Source organism: Acipenser ruthenus, chromosome 12 (assembly GCF_902713425.1).
Source record: "Acipenser ruthenus chromosome 12, fAciRut3.2 maternal haplotype, whole genome shotgun sequence".
Lineage (NCBI taxonomy): Eukaryota > Metazoa > Chordata > Actinopteri > Acipenseriformes > Acipenseridae > Acipenser > Acipenser ruthenus.
Window position 1 is genome coordinate 13672934 of NC_081200.1, and position 19786 is coordinate 13692719.

Here is a 19786-nt window from a genome sequence, read left to right on the forward strand (position 1 = left end):
TGTAGATGCTGCTGTTGATGGTTCTGTGGTGAGTGTTGTTGTATGTTCTAGATTGGTTGTCTCAGCTGCAATAAAACAGAAAGACCAAATATAAATATTGTGGTGATGTTATTTTTTCAGTGGTTGTTTTCTCCGCTGCAGCAAACAAGATCAGATGTTAATTCATATTTAGACTCACAAGATTCTAAGAAGACATTTTTTCTTGGTCTTCTGTATCTCATGCCTTTTACTTTACCTGTTGTAGATGCTGCTTTTGATGGTTCTGTGGTGAGTGTTGTTGTATCTTCTGGAGTGGTTGTCTCAGCTGAAATAAAACAGAAAGACCAAATATAAATATTGTGGTGATGTTATTTTTTCAGTGGTTGTTTTCTCCGCTGCAGCAAACAAGATCAGATGTTAATTCATATTTAGACTCACAAGATTCTAAGAAGACATATTTCTGTTGGTCTTGTGTATCTCATGCCTTTTACTTTACCTGTTGTAGATGCTGCTGTTGATGGTTCTGTGGTGAGTGTTGTTGTATCATGTGGTGTTGTTGTCTGAGCTGAAATAAAACAGAAAGACGAAATATAAATATTGTGGTGATGTTATTTTTTTAGTTGTTGTTTACTCTGCACAAGATCAGATATTAATTCATAGTTAGACACAAAAGAGTCTAAGAAGGCATTTTTTGTTGGTCTTGTGTATCTCATGCCCTTTACTTTACCTGTTGTAGATGCTGCTGTTGATGGTTCTGTGGTGAGTGTTGTTGTATCTTCTGGAGTGGTTGTCTCAGCTGCAATAAAACAGAGAGACCAACTATAAATATTGTGGTGATGTTATTTTTTTCAGTGGTTGTTTTCTCCGCTGCAGCAAACAAGATCAGATATTCATTCATAGTTAGACACAAAAGAGTCGAAGAAGGCATTTTTTGTTGGTCTTGTGTATCTCATACCTTTTACTTTACCTGTTGTAGATGCTGCTGTTGATGTTTCTGTGGTGAGTGTTGTTGTATCTTCTGGAGTGGTTGTCTCAGCTGAAATAAAACAGAGAGACCAAATATAAATTTTGTGGTGATGTTATTTTTTTCAGTGGTTGTTTTCTCCGCTGCAGCAAACAAGATCAGATATTCATTCATAGTTAGACACAAAAGAGTCTAAGAAGACATTTTTCTGTTGGTCTTGTGTATCTCATGGATTTTACTTTACCTGTTATAGATGCTGCTGTTGATGGTTCTGTGGTGAGTGTTGCTGTATCTTCTGGAGCGGTTGTCTCACCTGCAATAAAACAGAGAGACCAAATATAAATATTGTGGTCATGTTATTTTTTTCAGTGGTTGTTTTCTCCGCTGCAGCAAACAAGATCAGATATTCATTCATAGTTAGACACAAAAGAGTCTTAGAAGGCATTTTTTGTTGGTCTTGTGTATCTCATGCCTTTTACTTTACCTGTTATAGATGCTGCTGTTGATGGTTCTGTGGTGAGTGTTGTTGTATCTTCTGGAGAGGTTGTCTCAGCTGCAATAAAACAGAAAGATGAAATATAAATATAGTGGTAATGTTATTTTTTCAGTGGTTGTTTTCTCCGCTGCATCAAAAAAGATCAGATATTAATTCCTATTTAGACTCACAAGATTCTAAGAAGACATTTTTTGTTGGTCTTGTGTATCTCATGCCTTTTACTTTACCTGTTGTAGATGCTGCTGTTGATGGTTCTGTGGTGAGTGTTGTTGTATCTTCTGGAGTGGTTGTCTCAGCTGAAATAAAACAGAAAGACCAAATATAAATATTGTGGTGATGTTATTTTTTTCAATGGTTGTTTTCTCCGCTGCAGCAAAAAAGATCAGATATTAATTCATAGTTAGACACAAAAGAGTCTAAGAAGGCATTTTTTGTTGGTCTTGTGTATCTCATGCCTTTTACTTTACCTGTTGTAGATGCTACTGTTGATGGTTCTGTGGTGAGTGTTGTTGTATCTTCTGGAGTGGTTGTCTCACCTGCAATAAAACAGAGAGACCAAATATAAATATTGTGGTGATGTTATTTTTTTCAGTGGTTGTTTTCTCCGCTGCAGCAAACAAGATCAGATATTCATTCATAGTTAGACACAAAAGAGTCTTAGAAGGCATTTTTTGTTGGTCTTGTGTATCTCATGCCTTTTACTTTACCTGTTGTAGATGCTGCTGTTGATGGTTCTGTGGTGAGTGTTGTTGTATCTTCTGGTGTGGTTGTCTCAGCTGAAATAAAACAGAAAGACCAAATATAAATATTGTGGTGATGTTATTTTTTTTAGTGGTTGTTTTCTCCGCTGCAGCAAACAAGATCAGATATTAATTCATAGTTAGACACAAAAGAGTCTAAGAAGGCATTTTTTGTTGGTCTTGTGTATCTCATGCCTTTTACTTTACCTGTTGTAGATGCTGCTGTTGATGGTTCTGTGGTGAGTGTTGTTGTATCTTCTGGTGTGGTTGTCTCAGCTGAAATAAAATAGAAAGACCAAATATAAATATTGTGGTGATGTTATTTGTTTCAGTGGTTGTTTTCTCCACTGCAGGAAAAAAGATCAGATATTAATTCATAGTTAGACTCTCAAAATTCTACAAAGACATTTTTCTGTTGGTCTTGTGTTTCTCATGCCTTTTACATTACCTGTTGTAGATGCTGCTGTTAATGGTTCTGTGGTGAGTGTTGTTGTATCTTCTGGAGTGGTTGTCTCAGCTGCAATAAAACAGAAAGACGAAATATAAATATTGTGGTAATGTTATTTTTTCAGTGGTTGTTTTCTCCGCTGCAGCAAAAAAGGTCAGATATTAATTCATATTTAGACTCTCAAAATTCTACGAAGACATTTTTCTGTTGGTCTTGTGTATCTCATGGATTTTACTTTACCTGTTGTAGATGCTACTGTTGATGGTTCTGTGGTTAGTGTTGTTGTATCTTCAGGAGCGGTTGTCTCACCTGCAATAAAATGGAGAGACCAAATATAAATATTGTGGTGATGTAATTTTTTTCAGTGGTTGTTTTCTCCGCTGCAGCAAACAAGATCAGATATTCATTCATAGTTAGACACAAAAGAGTCTTAGAAGGCATTTTTTGTTGGTCTTGTGTATCTCATGCTTTTTACTTTACCTGTTGTAGATGCTGCTGTTGATGGTTCTGTGGTGAGTGTTGTTGTATCTTCTGGAGTGGTTGTCTCAGCTGAAATAAAACAGAAAGACGAAATATAAATATTGTTGTAATGTTATTTTTTCAGTGGTTGTTTTCTCCGCTGCAGCAAAAAAAATATTGTGGTAATGTTATTTTTTCAGTGGTTGTTTTCTCCGCTGCAGCAAAAAAGATCAGATATTAATTCATATTTAGACTCTCAAAATTCTACAAAGACATTTTTCTGTTGGTCTTGTGTATCTCATGCCTTTTACTTTACCTGTTATAGATGCTGCTGTTGATGGTTCTGTGGTGAGTGTTGTTGTATCTTCTGGAGTGGTTGTCTCAGCTGCAATAAAACAGAAAGATGAAATATAAATATTGTGGTAATGTTATTTTTTCAGTGGTTGTTTTTTCCGCTGCATCAAAAAAGATCAGATATTAATTCCTATTTAGACTCAAAAGATTCTAAGAAGACATTTTTTGTTGGTCTTGTGTATCTCATGCCTTTTACTTTACCTGTTGTAGATGCTGCTGTTAATGGTTCTGTGGCGAGTGTTGTTGTATCTTCTGGAGTGGTTGTCTCAGCTGAAATAAAACAGAAAGACCAAATATAAATATTGTGGTGATGTTATTTTTTTCAGTGGTTGTTTTCTCCGCTGCAGCAAACAAGATCAGATATTCATTCATAGTTAGACACAAAAGAGTCTAAGAAGGCATTTTTTGTTGGTCTTGTGTATCTCATGCCTTTTACTTTACCTGTTGTAGATGCTGCTGTTGATGGTTCTGTGGTGAGTGTTGTTGTATCTTCTGGAGTGGTTGTCTCAGCTGAAATAAAACAGAAAGACCAAATATAAATATTGTGGTGATGTTATTTTTTTCAGTGGTTGTTTTCTCCGCTGCAGCAAAAAAGATCAGATATTAATTCATAGTTAGACACAAAAGAGTCTAAGAAGGCATTTTTTGTTGGTCTTGTGTATCTCATGCCTTTTACTTTACCTGTTGTAGATGCTGCTGTTGATGGTTCTGTGGTGAGTGTTGTTGTATCTTCTGGAGTGGTTGTCTCAGCTGCAATAAAACAGAAAGACAATATATAAATATTGTGGTGATGTTATTTTTTTCAGTGGTTGTTTTCTCCGCTGTAGCAAAAAAGATCAGATATTAATTCATAGTTAGACTCTCAAAATTCTACAAAGACATTTTTCTGTTGGTCTTGTGTATCTCATGGATTTTAATTTACCTGTTGTAGATGCTACTGTTGATGGTTCTGTGGTTAGTGTTGTTGTATCTTCAGGAGCGGTTGTCTCACCTGCAATAAAACAGAGAGACCAAATATAAATATTGTGGTGATGTTATTTTTTTCAGTGGTTGTTTTCTCCGCTGCAGCAAACAAGATCAGATATTCATTCATAGTTAGACACAAAAGAGTCTTAGAAGGCATTTTTTGTTGGTCTTGTGTATCTCATGCCTTTTACTTTACCTGTTGTAGATGCTGCTGTTGATGGTTCTGTGGTGAGTGTTGTTGTATCTTCTGGAGTGGTTGTCTCAGCTGAAATAAAACAGAAAGACGAAATATAAATATTGTTGGAATGTTATTTTTCAGTGGTTGTTTTCTCCGCTGCAGCAAAAAAAATACTGTGGTAATGTTATTTTTTCAGTGGTTGTTTTCTCCGCTGCATCAAAAAAGATCAGATATTAATTCCTATTTAGACTCAAAAGATTCTAAGAAGACATTTTTTGTTGGTCTTGTGTATCTCATGCCTTTTACTTTACCTGTTGTAGATGCTGCTGTTGATGGTTCTGTGGTGAGTGTTGTTGTATCTTCTGGAGTGGTTGTCTCAGCTGAAATAAAACAGAAAGACCAAATATAAATATTGTGGTGATGTTATTTTTTTTAGTGGTTGTTTTCTCCGCTGCAGCAAACAAGATCAGATATTAATTCATAGTTAGACACAAAAGAGTCTAAGAAGGCATTTTTTGTTGGTCTTGTGTATCTCATGCCTTTTACTTTACCTGTTGTAGATGCTGCTGTTGATGGTTCTGTGGTGAGTGTTGTTGTATCTTCTGGTGTGGTTGTCTCAGCTGAAATAAAATAGAAAGACCAAATATAAATATTGTGGTGATGTTATTTGTTTCAGTGGTTGTTTTCTCCACTGCAGGAAAAAAGATCAGATATTAATTCATAGTTAGACTCTCAAAATTCTACAAAGACATTTTTCTGTTGGTCTTGTGTTTCTCATGCCTTTTACATTACCTGTTGTAGATGCTGCTGTTGATGGTTCTGTGGTGAGTGTTGTTGTATCTTCTGGAGTGGTTGTCTCAGCTGCAATAAAACAGAAAGACGAAATATAAATATTGTGGTAATGTTATTTTTTCAGTGGTTGTTTTCTCCGCTGCAGCAAAAAAGGTCAGATATTAATTCATATTTAGACTCTCAAAATTCTACGAAGACATTTTTCTGTTGGTCTTGTGTATCTCATGGATTTTACTTTACCTGTTGTAGATGCTACTGTTGATGGTTCTGTGGTTAGTGTTGTTGTATCTTCAGGAGCGGTTGTCTCACCTGCAATAAAATAGAGAGACCAAATATAAATATTGTGGTGATGTAATTTTTTTCAGTGGTTGTTTTCTCCGCTGCAGCAAACAAGATCAGATATTCATTCATAGTTAGACACAAAAGAGTCTTAGAAGGCATTTTTTGTTGGTCTTGTGTATCTCATGCTTTTTACTTTACCTGTTGTAGATGCTGCTGTTGATGGTTCTGTGGTGAGTGTTGTTGTATCTTCTGGAGTGGTTGTCTCAGCTGAAATAAAACAGAAAGACGAAATATAAATATTGTTGTAATGTTATTTTTTCAGTGGTTGTTTTCTCCGCTGCAGCAAAAAAAATATTGTGGTAATGTTATTTTTTCAGTGGTTGTTTTCTCCGCTGCAGCAAAAAAGATCAGATATTAATTCATATTTAGACTCTCAAAATTCTACAAAGACATTTTTCTGTTGGTCTTGTGTATCTCATGCCTTTTACTTTACCTGTTGTAGATGCTGCTGTTGATGGTTCTGTGGTGAGTGTTGTTGTATCTTCTGGAGTGGTTGTCTCAGCTGAAATAAAACAGACAGACAAAATATAAATATTGTGGTGATGTTATTTTTCAGTGGTTGTTTTCTCAGCTGCAGCAAAAAAGATCAGATATTAATTCATAGTTAGACACAAAAGAGTCTAAGAAGGCATTTTTTGTTGGTCTTGTGTATCTCATGCCTTTTACTTTACCTGTTGTAGATGCTGCTGTTGATGGTTCTGTGGTGAGTGTTGTTGTATCTTCTGGTGTGGTTGTCTCAGCTGAAATAAAACAGAAAGACCAAATGTAAATATTGTGGTGATGTTATTTTTTCCAGTGGTTGTTTTCTCCGCTGAAGCAAAAAAGATCAGATACTAATTCATAGTTAGACTCTCAAAATTCTACAAAGACATTTTTCTGTTGGTCTTGTGTATCTCATGGATTTTACTTTACCTGTTGTAGATGCTGCCGTTGATGGTTCTGTGGTGAGTGTTGTTGTATCTTCTGGTGTGGTTGTCTCAGCTGAAATAAAACAGAAAGACAAAATATAAATATTGTGGTGATGTTATTTTTTCAGTGGTTGTTTTCTCCGCTGCAGCAAAAAAGATCAGATATTAATTCATGGTTAGACACAAAAGAGTCTAAGAAGGCATTTTTTGTTGGTCTTGTGTATCTCATGCCTTTTACTTTACCTGTTGTAGATGCTGCTGTTGATGGTTCTGTGGTGAGTGTTGTTGTATCTTCTGGTGTGGTTGTCTCAGCTGAAATAAAACAGAAAGACCAAATATAAATATTGTGGTGATGTTAATTTTTTCAGTGGTTGTTTTCTCCGCTGCAGCAAACAAGATCAGATATGTATTCATAGTTAGACACAAAAGAGTCTTAGAAGGCATTTTTTGTTGGTCTTGTGTCTCTCATGCCTTTTCCTTTACCTGTTGTAGATGCTGCTGTTGATGGTTCTGTGGTGAGTGTTGTTGTATCTTCTGGTGTGGTTGTCTCAGCTGAAATAAAACAGAAAGACCAAATATAAATATTGTGGTGATGTTATTTTTTCCAGTGGTTGTTTTCTCCGCTGAAGCAAAAAAGATCAGATACTAATTCATAGTTAGACTCTCAAAATTCTACAAAGACATTTTTCTGTTGGTCTTGTGTATCTCATGGATTTTACTTTACCTGTTATAGATGCTGCCGTTGATGGTTCTGTGGTGAGTGTTGTTGTATCTTCTGGAGTAGTTGTCTCAGCTGCAATAAAACAGAAAGACAAAATATAAATATTGTGGTAATGTTATTTTTTCCAGTGGTTGTTTTTTCCGCTGCAGCAAAAAAGATCAGATATTAATTCATATTTAGACTCTGAGAATTCTACAAAGACATTTTTCTGTTGGTCTTGTGTATCTCATGGATTTTACTTTACCTGTTGTAGACGCTGCTGTTGATGGTTCTGTGGTGAGTGTTGTTGTATCTTCTGGAGTGGTTGTCTCAGCTGCAATAAAACAGAAAGACAAAATATAAATATTGTGGTAATGTTATTTTTTCCAGTGGTTGTTTTTTCCGCTGCAGCAAAAAAGATCAGATATTAATTCATATTTAGACTCTGAGAATTCTACAAAGACATTTTTCTGTTGGTCTTGTGTATCTCATGGATTTTACTTTACCTGTTGTAGACGCTGCTGTTGATGGTTCTGTGGTGAGTGTTGTTGTATCTTCTGGAGTGGTTGTCTCAGCTGCAATAAAACAGAAAGAAAAAAATATAAATATTGTGGTAATGTTATTTTTTCAGTGGTTGTTTTTTCCGCTGCAGCAAAAAAGATCAGATGTTAATTCATATTTAGACACAAAAGAGTCTTAGAAGGCATTTTTTGTTGATCTTGTGTATCTCATGCCTTTTACTTTACCTGTTGTAGATGCTGCTGTTGATGGTTCTGTGGTGAGTGTTGTTGTATCTTCTGGTGTGGTTGTCTCAGCTGAAATAAAACAGAAAGACCAAATATAAATATTGTGGTGATGTTAATTTTTTCAGTGGTTGTTTTCTCCGCTGCAGCAAGCAAGATCAGATATTAATTCATAGTTAACCTCTCAGAATTCTACAAAGACATTTTTCTGATGGTCTTGTATATCTCATGGATTTTACTTTACCTGTTGTAGATGCTGCCGTTGATGGTTCTGTGGTGAGTGTTGTTGTATATTCTGATGTGGTTGTCTGAGCTGAAATAAAACAGAAAGACCAAATATAAATATTGTGGTGATGTTAATTTTTTCAGTGGTTGTTTTCTCCGCTGAAGCAAAAAGAATCAGATATTAATTCATAGTTAGAATCTCAAAATTCCACAAAGACATTTTTCTGTTGGTCTTGTGTGTCTCATGCCTTTTACTTTACCTGTTGTAGATGCTGCTGTTGATGGTTCTGTGGTGAGTGTTGTTGTATCTTCTAGAGTGGTTGTCTCAGCTGCAATAAAACAGAAAGACAAAATATAAATATTGTGGTAATGTTATTTTTTCAGTGGTTGTTTTTTCCGCTGCAGCAAAAAAGATCAGATGTTAATTCATATTTAGACTCACAAGATTCTAAGAAGACATTTTTTGTTGATCTTGTGTATCTCATGCCTTTTACTTTACCTGTTGTAGATGCTGCTGTTAATGGTTCTGTGGTGAGTGTTGTTGTATCTTCTGGTGTGGTTGTCTCAGCTGAAATAAAACAGAAAGACCAAATAGAAATATTGTGGTGATGTTAATTTTTTCAGTGGTTGTTTTCTCCGCTGCAGCAAACAAGATCAGATATGTATTCATAGTTAGACACAAAAGAGTCTTAGAAGGCATTTTTTGTTGGTCTTGTGTATCTCATGCCTTTTCCTATACCTGTTGTAGATGCTGCTGTTGATGGTTCTGTGGTGAGTGTTGTTGTATCTTCTGGTGTGGTTGTCTCAGCTGAAATAAAACAGAAAGACCAAATAGAAATATTGTGGTGATGTTAATTTTTTCAGTGGTTGTTTTCTCCGCTGCAGCAAACAAGATCAGATATGTATTCATAGTTAGACACAAAAGAGTCTTAGAAGGCATTTTTTGTTGGTCTTGTGTATCTCATGCCTTTTCCTTTACCTGTTGTAGATGCTGCTGTTGATGGTTCTGTGGTGAGTGTTGATGTATCTTCTGGTGTGGTTGTCTCAGCTGAAATAAAACAGAAAGACCAAATATAAATATTGTGGTGATGTTATTTTTAACAGTGGTTGTTTTCTCCGCTGCAGCAAACAAGATCAGATATTAATTCATAGTTAACCTCTCAGAATTCTACAAAGACATTTTTCTGATGGTCTTGTGTATATCTCATGGATTTTACTTTACCTGTTGTAGATGCTGCCGTTGATGGTTCTGTGGTAAGTGTTGTTGTATCTTCTGATGTGGTTGTCTCAGCTGAAATAAAACAGAAAGACGAAATATAAATGTTGTGGTAATGTTGTTTTTTCAGTGTTTGTTTTCTCCGCTCCAACAAAAAAGATCAGATATTAATTCATAGTTAGACTCTCAAAATTCTACAAAGACATTTCTCTGTTGGTCTTGTGTATCTCAAGGATTTTACTTTACCTGTTGTAGACGCTGCTGTTGATGGTTCTGTGGTGAGTGTTGTTGTATCTTCTAGAGTGGTTGTCTCAGCTGCAATAAAACAGAAAGACAAAATATAAATATTGTGGTAATGTTATTTTTTCAGTGGTTGTTTTTTCCGCTGCAGCAAAAAAGATCAGATGTTAATTCATATTTAGACTCACAAGATTCTAAGAAGACATTTTTTGTTGATCTTGTGTATCTCATGCCTTTTACTTTACCTGTTGTAGATGCTGTTGTTGATGGTTCTGTGGTGAGTGTTGTTTTATCTTCTGGTGTGGTTGTCTCAGCTGAAATAAAACAGAAAGACCAAATAGAAATATTGTGGTGATGTTAATTTTTTCAGTGGTTGTTTTCTCCGCTGCAGCAAACAAGATCAGATATTAATTCATAGTTAACCTCTCAGAATTCTACAAAGACATTTTTCTGATGGTCTTGTATATCTCATGGATTTTACTTTACCTGTTGTAGATGCTGCCGTTGATGGTTCTGTGGTGAGTGTTGTTGTATATTCTGATGTGGTTGTCTGAGCTGAAATAAAACAGAAAGACCAAATATAAATATTGTGGTGATGTTATTTTTTCAGTGGTTGTTTTCTCCGCTGAAGCAAAAAGAATCAGATATTAATTCATAGTTAGAATCTCAAAATTCCACAAAGACATTTTTCTGTTGGTCTTGTGTGTCTCATGCCTTTTACTTTACCTGTTGTAGATGCTGCTGTTGATGGTTCTGTGGTGAGTGTTGTTGTATCTTCTGGAGTGGTTGTCTCAGCTGAAATAAAACAGAAAGACGAAATATAAATGTTGTGGTAATGTTGTTTTTTCAGTGTTTGTTTTCTCCGCTCCAACAAAAAAGATCAGATATTAATTCATAGATAGACTCTCAAAATTCTACAAAGACATTTCTCTGTTGGTCTTGTGCATCTCAAGGATTTTACTTTACCTGTTGTAGACGCTGCTGTTGATGGTTCTGTGGTGAGTGTTGATGTATCTTCTGGTGTGGTTGTCTCAGCTGAAATAAAACAGAAAGACCAAATATAAATATTGTGGTGATGTTATTTTTAACAGTGGTTGTTTTCTCCGCTGCAGCAAACAAGATCAGATATTAATTCATAGTTAACCTCTCAGAATTCTACAAAGACATTTTTCTGTTGGTCTTGTGTATATCTCATGGATTTTACTTTACCTGTTGTAGATGCTGCCGTTGATGGTTCTGTGGTGAGTGTTGTTGTATCTTCTGATGTGGTTGTCTCAGCTGAAATAAAACAGAAAGATGAAATATAAATGTTGTGGTAATGTTGTTTTTTCAGTGTTTGTTTTCTCCGCTCCAACAAAAAAGATCAGATATTAATTCATAGTTAGACTCTCAAAATTCTACAAAGACATTTCTCTGTTGGTCTTGTGTATCTCATGGATTTTACTTTACCTGTTGTAGATGCTGCTGTTGATGGTTCTGTGGTGAGTGTTGTTGTATCTTCGGGAGTGGTTGTCTCAGCTGCAATAAAACAGAAAGACAAAATATAAATATTGTGGTAATGTTATTTTTTCAGTGGTTGTTTTTTCCGCTGCAGCAAAAAAGATCAGATGTTAATTCATATTTAGACTCGCAAGATTCTAAGAAGACATTTTTTGTTGATCTTGTGTATCTCATGCCTTTTACTTTACCTGTTGTAGATGCTGTTGTTGATGGTTCTGTGGTGAGTGTTGTTTTATCTTCTGGTGTGGTTGTCTCAGCTGAAATAAAACAGAAAGACCAAATATAAATATTGTGGTGATGTTAATTTTTTCCAGTGGTTGTTTTCTCCGCTGCAGCAAACAAGATCAGATATCAATTCATAGTTAGACTCTCAAAATTCTACAAAGACATTTTTTTGTTGGTCTTGTGTATCTCATGCCTTTTACTTTACCTGTTGAAAATGCTGCTTTTGATGGTTCTGTGGTGAGTGTTGTTGTATCTTCTGGAGTGGTTGTCTCAGCTGAAATAAAACAGAAAGACCAAATATAAATATTGTGGTGATGTTAGTTTTTCCAGTGGTTGTTTTCTCCGCTGCAGCAAAAAAGATCAGATATTAATTCATAGTTAGACTCTCAAAATTCTACAAAGACATTTTTCTGTTAGTATTGTGTATCTCAAGGATTTTACTTTACCTGTTGTAGATGCTGCCGTTGATGGTTCTGTGGTGAGTGTTGTTGTATCTTCTGGAGTGGTTGTCTCAGCTGCAATAGAACAGAAAGACGAAATATAAATGTTGTGGTAATGTTATTTTTTCAGTGGTTGTTTTCTCCGCTGCAGCAAAAAGAATCAGATATTAATTCATATTTTGACATAAAAGAGTATAAGAAGGCATTTTCTGTTGGTCTTGTGTATCTCATGGATTTTACTTTACCTGTTGTAGATGCTGCTGTTGATGGTTCTGTGGTGAGTGTTGATGTATCTTCTGGTGTGGTTGTCTCAGCTGAAATAAAACAGAAAGACCAAATATAAATATTGTGGTGATGTTATTTTTAACAGTGGTTGTTTTCTCCGCTGCAGCAAACAAGATCAGATATTAATTCATAGTTAACCTCTCAGAATTCTACAAAGACATTTTTCTGATGGTCTTGTATATCTCATGGATTTTACTTTACCTGTTGTAGATGCTGCCGTCGATGGTTCTGTGGTGAGTGTTGTTGTATATTCTGATGTGGTTGTCTGAGCTGAAATAAAACAGAAAGACCAAATATAAATATTGTGGTGATGTTAATTTTTTCAGTGGTTGTTTTCTCCGCTGAAGCAAAAAGAATCAGATATTAATTCATAGTTAGAATCTCAAAATTCCACAAAGACATTTTTCTGTTGGTCTTGTGTGTCTCATGCCTTTTACTTTACCTGTTGTATATGCTGCTGTTGATGGTTCTGTGGTGAGTGTTGTTGTATCGTCTAGAGTGGTTGTCTCAGCTGCAATAAAACAGAAAGACAAAATATAAATATTGTGGTAATGTTATTTTTTCAGTGGTTGTTTTTTCCGCTGCAGCAAAAAAGATCAGATGTTAATTCATATTTAGACTCACAAGATTCTAAGAAGACATTTTTTGTTGATCTTGTGTATCTCATGCCTTTTACTTTACCTGTTGTAGATGCTGCTGTTGATGGTTCTGTGGTGAGTGTTGTTGTATCTTCTGGAGTGGTTGTCTCAGCTGAAATAAAACAGAAAGACCAAATATAAATATTGTGGTGATATTATTTTTTCCAGTGGTTGTTTTCTCCGCTGCAGCAAACAAGATCAGATATCAATTCATAGTTAGACTCTCAAAATTCTACAAAGACATTTTTTTGTTGGTCTTGTGTATCTCATGCCTTTTACTTTACCTGTTGAAAATGCTGCTTTTGATGGTTCTGTGGTGAGTGTTGTTGTATCTTCTGGAGTGGTTGTCTCAGCTGAAATAAAACAGAAAGACCAAATATAAATATTGTGGTGATGTTAGTTTTTCCAGTGGTTGTTTTCTCCGCTGCAGCAAAAAAGATCAGATATTAATTCATAGTTAGACTCTCAAAATTCTACAAAGACATTTTTCTGTTAGTATTGTGTATCTCAAGGATTTTACTTTACCTGTTGTAGATGCTGCCGTTGATGGTTCTGTGGTGAGTGTTGTTGTATCTTCTGGAGTGGTTGTCTCAGCTGCAATAGAACAGAAAGACGAAATATAAATGTTGTGGTAATGTTATTTTTTCAGTGGTTGTTTTCTCCGCTGCAGCAAAAAGAATCAGATATTAATTCATATTTTGACATAAAAGAGTATAAGAAGGCATTTTCTGTTGGTCTTGTGTATCTCATGGATTTTACTTTACCTGTTGTAGATGCTGCTGTTGATGGTTCTGTGGTGAGTGTTGATGTATCTTCTGGTGTGGTTGTCTCAGCTGAAATAAAACAGAAAGACCAAATATAAATATTGTGGTGATGTTATTTTTAACAGTGGTTGTTTTCTCCGCTGCAGCAAACAAGATCAGATATTAATTCATAGTTAACCTCTCAGAATTCTACAAAGACATTTTTCTGATGGTCTTGTATATCTCATGGATTTTACTTTACCTGTTGTAGATGCTGCCGTTGATGGTTCTGTGGTGAGTGTTGTTGTATATTCTGATGTGGTTGTCTGAGCTGAAATAAAACAGAAAGACCAAATATAAATATTGTGGTGATGTTAATTTTTTCAGTGGTTGTTTTCTCCGCTGAAGCAAAAAGAATCAGATATTAATTCATAGTTAGAATCTCAAAATTCCACAAAGACATTTTTCTGTTGGTCTTGTGTGTCTCATGCCTTTTACTTTACCTGTTGTAGATGCTGCTGTTGATGGTTCTGTGGTGAGTGTTGTTGTATCTTCTAGAGTGGTTGTCTCAGCTGCAATAAAACAGAAAGACAAAATATAAATATTGTGGTAATGTTATTTTTTCAGTGGTTGTTTTTTCCGCTGCAGCAAAAAAGATCAGATGTTAATTCATATTTAGACTCACAAGATTCTAAGAAGACATTTTTTGTTGATCTTGTGTATCTCATGCCTTTTACTTTACCTGTTGTAGATGCTGCTGTTAATGGTTCTGTGGTGAGTGTTGTTGTATCTTCTGGTGTGGTTGTCTCAGCTGAAATAAAACAGAAAGACCAAATATAAATATTGTGGTGATGTTAATTTTTTCAGTGGTTGTTTTCTCCGCTGCAGCAAACAAGATCAGATATTAATTCATAGTTAACCTCTCAGAATTCTACAAAGACATTTTTCTGATGGTCTTGTATATCTCATGGATTTTACTTTACCTGTTGTAGATGCTGCCGTTGATGGTTCTGTGGTGAGTGTTGTTGTATATTCTGATGTGGTTGTCTGAGCTGAAATAAAACAGAAAGACCAAATATAAATATTGTGGTGATGTTATTTTTTCAGTGGTTGTTTTCTCCGCTGAAGCAAAAAGAATCAGATATTAATTCATAGTTAGAATCTCAAAATTCCACAAAGACATTTTTCTGTTGGTCTTGTGTGTCTCATGCCTTTTACTTTACCTGTTGTAGATGCTGCTGTTGATGGTTCTGTGGTGAGTGTTGTTGTATCTTCTGGAGTGGTTGTCTCAGCTGCAATAAAACAGAAAGAAAAAATATAAATATTGTGGTAATGTTATTTTTTCAGTGGTTGTTTTTTCCGCTGCAGCAAAAAAGATCAGATGTTAATTCATATTTAGACTCACAAGATTCTAAGAAGACATTTTTTGTTGATCTTGTGTATCTCATGCCTTTTACTTTACCTGTTGTAGATGCTGCTGTTGATGGTTCTGTGGTGAGTGTTGTTGTATCTTCTGGAGTGGTTGTCTCAGCTGAAATAAAACAGAAAGACCAAATATAAATATTGTGGTGATATTATTTTTTCCAGTGGTTGTTTTCTCCGCTGCAGCAAACAAGATCAGATATCAATTCATAGTTAGACTCTCAAAATTCTACAAAGACATTTTTTTGTTGGTCTTGTGTATCTCATGCCTTTTACTTTACCTGTTGAAAATGCTGCTTTTGATGGTTCTGTGGTGAGTGTTGTTGTATCTTCTGGAGTGGTTGTCTCAGCTGAAATAAAACAGAAAGACCAAATATAAATATTGTGGTGATGTTAGTTTTTCCAGTGGTTGTTTTCTCCGCTGCAGCAAAAAAGATCAGATATTAATTCATAGTTAGACTCTCAAAATTCTACAAAGACATTTTTCTGTTAGTATTGTGTATCTCAAGGATTTTACCTTACCTGTTGTAGATGCTGCCGTTGATGGTTCTGTGGTGAGTGTTGTTGTATCTTCTGGAGTGGTTGTCTCAGCTGCAATAGAACAGAAAGACGAAATATAAATGTTGTGGTAATGTTATTTTTTCAGTGGTTGTTTTCTCCGCTGCAGCAAAAAGAATCAGATATTAATTCATATTTTGACATAAAAGAGTATAAGAAGGCATTTTCTGTTGGTCTTGTGTATCTCATGGATTTTACTTTACCTGTTGTAGATGCTGCTGTTGATGGTTCTGTGGTGAGTGTTGATGTATCTTCTGGTGTGGTTGTCTCAGCTGAAATAAAACAGAAAGACCAAATATAAATATTGTGGTGATGTTATTTTTAACAGTGGTTGTTTTCTCCGCTGCAGCAAACAAGATCAGATATTAATTCATAGTTAACCTCTCAGAATTCTACAAAGACATTTTTCTGTTGGTCTTGTGTATATCTCATGGATTTTACTTTACCTGTTGTAGATGCTGCCGTTGATGGTTCTGTGGTGAGTGTTGTTGTATCTTCTGATGTGGTTGTCTCAGCTGAAATAAAACAGAAAGATGAAATATAAATGTTGTGGTAATGTTGTTTTTTCAGTGTTTGTTTTCTCCGCTCCAACAAAAAAGATCAGATATTAATTCATAGTTAGACTCTCAAAATTCTACAAAGACATTTCTCTGTTGGTCTTGTGTATCTCAAGGATTTTACTTTACCTGTTGTAGACGCTGCTGTTGATGGTTCTGTGGTGAGTGTTGTTGTATCTTCTAGAGTGGTTGTCTCAGCTGCAATAAAACAGAAAGACAAAATATAAATATTGTGGTAATGTTATTTTTTCAGTGGTTGTTTTTTCCGCTGCAGCAAAAAAGATCAGATGTTAATTCATATTTAGACTCACAAGATTCTAAGAAGACATTTTTTGTTGATCTTGTGTATCTCATGCCTTTTACTTTACCTGTTGTAGATGCTGTTGTTGATGGTTCTGTGGTGAGTGTTGTTTTATCTTCTGGTGTGGTTGTCTCAGCTGAAATAAAACAGAAAGACCAAATATAAATATTGTGGTGATGTTAATTTTTTCAGTGGATGTTTTCTCCGCTGCAGCAAACAAGATCAGATATGTATTCATAGTTAGACACAAAAGAGTCTTAGAAGGCATTTTTTGTTGGTCTTGTGTATCTCATGCCTTTTCCTTTACCTGTTGTAGATGCTGCTGTTGATGGTTCTGTGGTGAGTGTTGTTGTATCTTCTGGTGTGGTTGTCTCAGCTGAAATAAAACAGAAAGACCAAATATAAATATTGTGGTGATGTTAATTTTTTCAGTGGTTGTTTTCTCCGCTGCAGCAAACAAGATCAGATATGTATTCATAGTTAGACACAAAAGAGTCTTTGAAGGCATTTATTGTTGGTCTTGTGTATCTCATGCCTTTTCCTTTACCTGTTGTAGATGCTGCTGTTGATGGTTCTGTGGTGAGTGTTGTTGTATCGTCTGGAGTGGTTGTCTCAGCTGCAATAAAACAGAAAGACGAAATATAAATATTGTGGTGATGTTATTTTTTCAGTGGTTGTTTTCTCCGCTACAGCAAAAAGATCAGATATTAATTCATATTTTGACACAAAAGAGTATAAGAAGGCATTTTTTGTTGGTCTTGTGTATCTCATGCCTTTTACTTTACCTGTTGTTGATGCTGCTGTTGATGGTTCTGTGGTGAGTGTTGTTTTATCTTCTGGTCTGTTTGTCTCAGCTGAAAGAAAACAGAAAGACCAAATATAAATATCGTGGTGATGTTATTTTTTCCAGTGGTTGTTTTCTCCGCTGCAGCAAAAAAGATCAGATATTAATTCATAGTTAGACTCTCAGAATTCTACAGACATTTTTCTGTTGGTCTTGTGTATCTCATGGATTTTACTTTACCTGTTGTAGATGCTGCTGTTGATGGTTCTGTGGTGAGTGTTGTTGTATCTTCTGGAGTGGTTGTCTCAGCTGCAATAAAACAGAAAGACAAAATATAAATATTGTGGTAATGTTATTTTTTCAGTGGTTGTTTTTTCCGCTGCAGCAAAAAAGATCAGATGTTAATTCATATTTAAACTCACAAGATTCTAAGAAGACATTTTTGGTTGGTCTTGTGTATCTCATGCCTTTTACTTTACCTGTTGTTGATGCTGCTGTTGATGGTTCTGTGGTGAGTGTTGTTGTATCTTTTGATGTGGTTGTCTGAGCTGAAATAAAACAGAAAGACCAAATATAAATATTGTGGTGATGTTATTTTTTCAGTGGTTGTTTTTTCCGCTGCAACAAAAAAGATCAGATTTTAATTCATATTTAGACACAAAAGAGTCTTAGAAGGCATTTTCTGTTGGTCTTGTGTATCTCATGCCTTTTACTTTACCTGTTGTAGATGCTGCCGTTGATGGTTCTGTGGTGAGTGTTGTTGTATCTTCTGGAGTGGTTGTCTCAGCTGCAATAGAACAGAAAGACGAAATATAAATGTTGTGGTAATGTTATTTTTTCAGTGGTTGTTTTCTCCGCTGCAGCAAAAAAGATCAGATATTAATTCATAGTTAGACTCTCAAAATTCTACAAAGACATTTTTCTGTTGGTCTTGTGTATCTCATGGATTTTACTTTACCTGTTGTTGATGCTGCTGTTGATGGTTCTGTGGTGAGTGCTGTTGTATCTTCTGGTGTGGTTGTCTCAGCTGAAATAAAACAGAAAGACCAAATATAAATATTGTGGTGATGTTATTTTTTTCAGTGGTTGTTTTCTCTGCTGCAGCAAACAAGATCAGATATGTATTCATAGTTAGACACAAAAGAGTCTTAGAAGGCATTTTTGGCTGGTCTTGTGTATCTCATGCCTTTTACTTTACCTGTTGTAGATGCTGCTGTTGATGGTTCTGTGGTGAGTGTTGTTGTATCTTCTGGAGTGGTTGTCTCAGCTGCAATAGAACAGAAAGACGAAATATAAATGTTGTGGTGATGTTATTTTTTCAGTGGTTGTTTTCTCCGCTACAGCAAAAAGATCAGATATTAATTCATATTTTGACACAAAAGAGTATAAGAAGGCATTTTTTGTTGGTCTTGTGTATCTCATGCCTTTTACTTTACCTGTTGTTGATGCTGCTGTTGATGGTTCTGTGGTGAGTGTTGTTTTATCTTCTGGTCTGTTTGTCTCAGCTGAAAGAAAACAGAAAGACCAAATATAAATATCGTGGTGATGTTATTTTTTCCAGTGGTTGTTTTCTCCGCTGCAGCAAAAAAGATCAGATATTAATTCATAGTTAGACTCTCAGAATTCTACAGACATTTTTCTGTTGGTCTTGTGTATCTCATGGATTTTACTTTACCTGTTGTAGATGCTGCTGTTGATGGTTCTGTGGTGAGTGTTGTTGTATCTTCTGGAGTGGTTGTCTCAGCTGCAATAAAACAGAAAGACAAAATATAAATATTGTGGTAATGTTATTTTTTCAGTGGTTGTTTTTTCCGCTGCAGCAAAAAAGATCAGATGTTAATTCATATTTAAACTCACAAGATTCTAAGAAGACATTTTTGGTTGGTCTTGTGTATCTCATGCCTTTTACTTTACCTGTTGTTGATGCTGCTGTTGATGGTTCTGTGGTGAGTGTTGTTGTATCTTTTGATGTGGTTGTCTGAGCTGAAATAAAACAGAAAGACCAAATATAAATATTGTGGTGATGTTATTTTTTCAGTGGTTGTTTTTTCCGCTGCAACAAAAAAGATCAGATTTTAATTCATATTTAGACACAAAAGAGTCTTAGAAGGCATTTTCTGTTGGTCTTGTCTATCTCATGCCTTTTACTTTACCTGTTGTAGATGCTGCTGTTGATGGTTCTGTGGTGAGTGTTGTTGTATCTTCTGGTGTGGTTGTCCCAGCTGAAATAAAACAGAAAGACCAAATATAAATATTGCGGTGATGTTATTTTTTTAGTGGTTGTTTTCTCCGCTGCAGCAAACAAGATCAGATATTAATTCATAGTTAGACTCTCAAAATTCTACAAAGACATTTTTCTGTTGGTCTTGTGTATCTCATGGATTTTACTTTACCTGTTGTAGATGCTGCCGTTGATGGTTCTGTGGTGAGTGTTGTTGTATCTTCTGGAGTGGTTGTCTCAGCTGCAATAGAACAGAAAGACGAAATATAAATGTTGTGGTAATGTTATTTTTTCAGTGGTTGTTTTCTCCGCTGCAGCAAAAAAGATCAGATATTAATTCATAGTTAGACTCTCAAAATTCT

General features: G+C 35.4%; 1 protein-coding gene and 5 long non-coding RNA genes across 6 annotated transcripts in view; all 6 read right to left on the reverse strand.

Moving 5' to 3' along the window:
• The window catches only part of LOC117416867 (mucin-4-like), a 28490-nt gene extending 28269 nt beyond the window's left edge, over window positions 1-221 (reverse strand). Inside the window, exon 1 of the mRNA XM_059034207.1 lies at window positions 179-221. Within this exon, the coding sequence (XP_058890190.1) occupies window positions 179-221 (43 nt within the window). The remainder of the gene's footprint in view (window positions 1-178) is intronic.
• A 721-nt stretch (window positions 222-942) lies between these two features.
• Window positions 943-1499, reverse strand: LOC131740008 (uncharacterized). The gene is made up of 3 exons (XR_009330640.1): window positions 1428-1499; window positions 1188-1256; window positions 943-1015 (listed from the first exon to the last, which is right to left on the reverse strand). It is a non-coding gene; the product is annotated as an uncharacterized LOC131740008 (long non-coding RNA).
• Window positions 1500-8323: 6824 nt separating this feature from the next.
• Window positions 8324-8872, reverse strand: LOC131739981 (uncharacterized). Its single transcript, XR_009330612.1, has 3 exons — window positions 8794-8872; window positions 8555-8623; window positions 8324-8382 (listed from the first exon to the last, which is right to left on the reverse strand). It is a non-coding gene; the product is annotated as an uncharacterized LOC131739981 (long non-coding RNA).
• Window positions 8873-9544: 672 nt separating this feature from the next.
• On the reverse strand, window positions 9545-10067 carry LOC131739989 (uncharacterized). The gene is made up of 3 exons (XR_009330620.1): window positions 9996-10067; window positions 9757-9825; window positions 9545-9585 (listed from the first exon to the last, which is right to left on the reverse strand). It is a non-coding gene; the product is annotated as an uncharacterized LOC131739989 (long non-coding RNA).
• A 3786-nt stretch (window positions 10068-13853) lies between these two features.
• LOC131739982 (uncharacterized) lies at window positions 13854-14636 on the reverse strand. Its single transcript, XR_009330613.1, has 4 exons — window positions 14565-14636; window positions 14324-14392; window positions 14085-14153; window positions 13854-13912 (listed from the first exon to the last, which is right to left on the reverse strand). It is a non-coding gene; the product is annotated as an uncharacterized LOC131739982 (long non-coding RNA).
• A 1371-nt stretch (window positions 14637-16007) lies between these two features.
• Window positions 16008-16558, reverse strand: LOC131739983 (uncharacterized). Its single transcript, XR_009330614.1, has 3 exons — window positions 16487-16558; window positions 16248-16316; window positions 16008-16076 (listed from the first exon to the last, which is right to left on the reverse strand). It is a non-coding gene; the product is annotated as an uncharacterized LOC131739983 (long non-coding RNA).
• Window positions 16559-19786: the final 3228 nt, after the last annotated feature.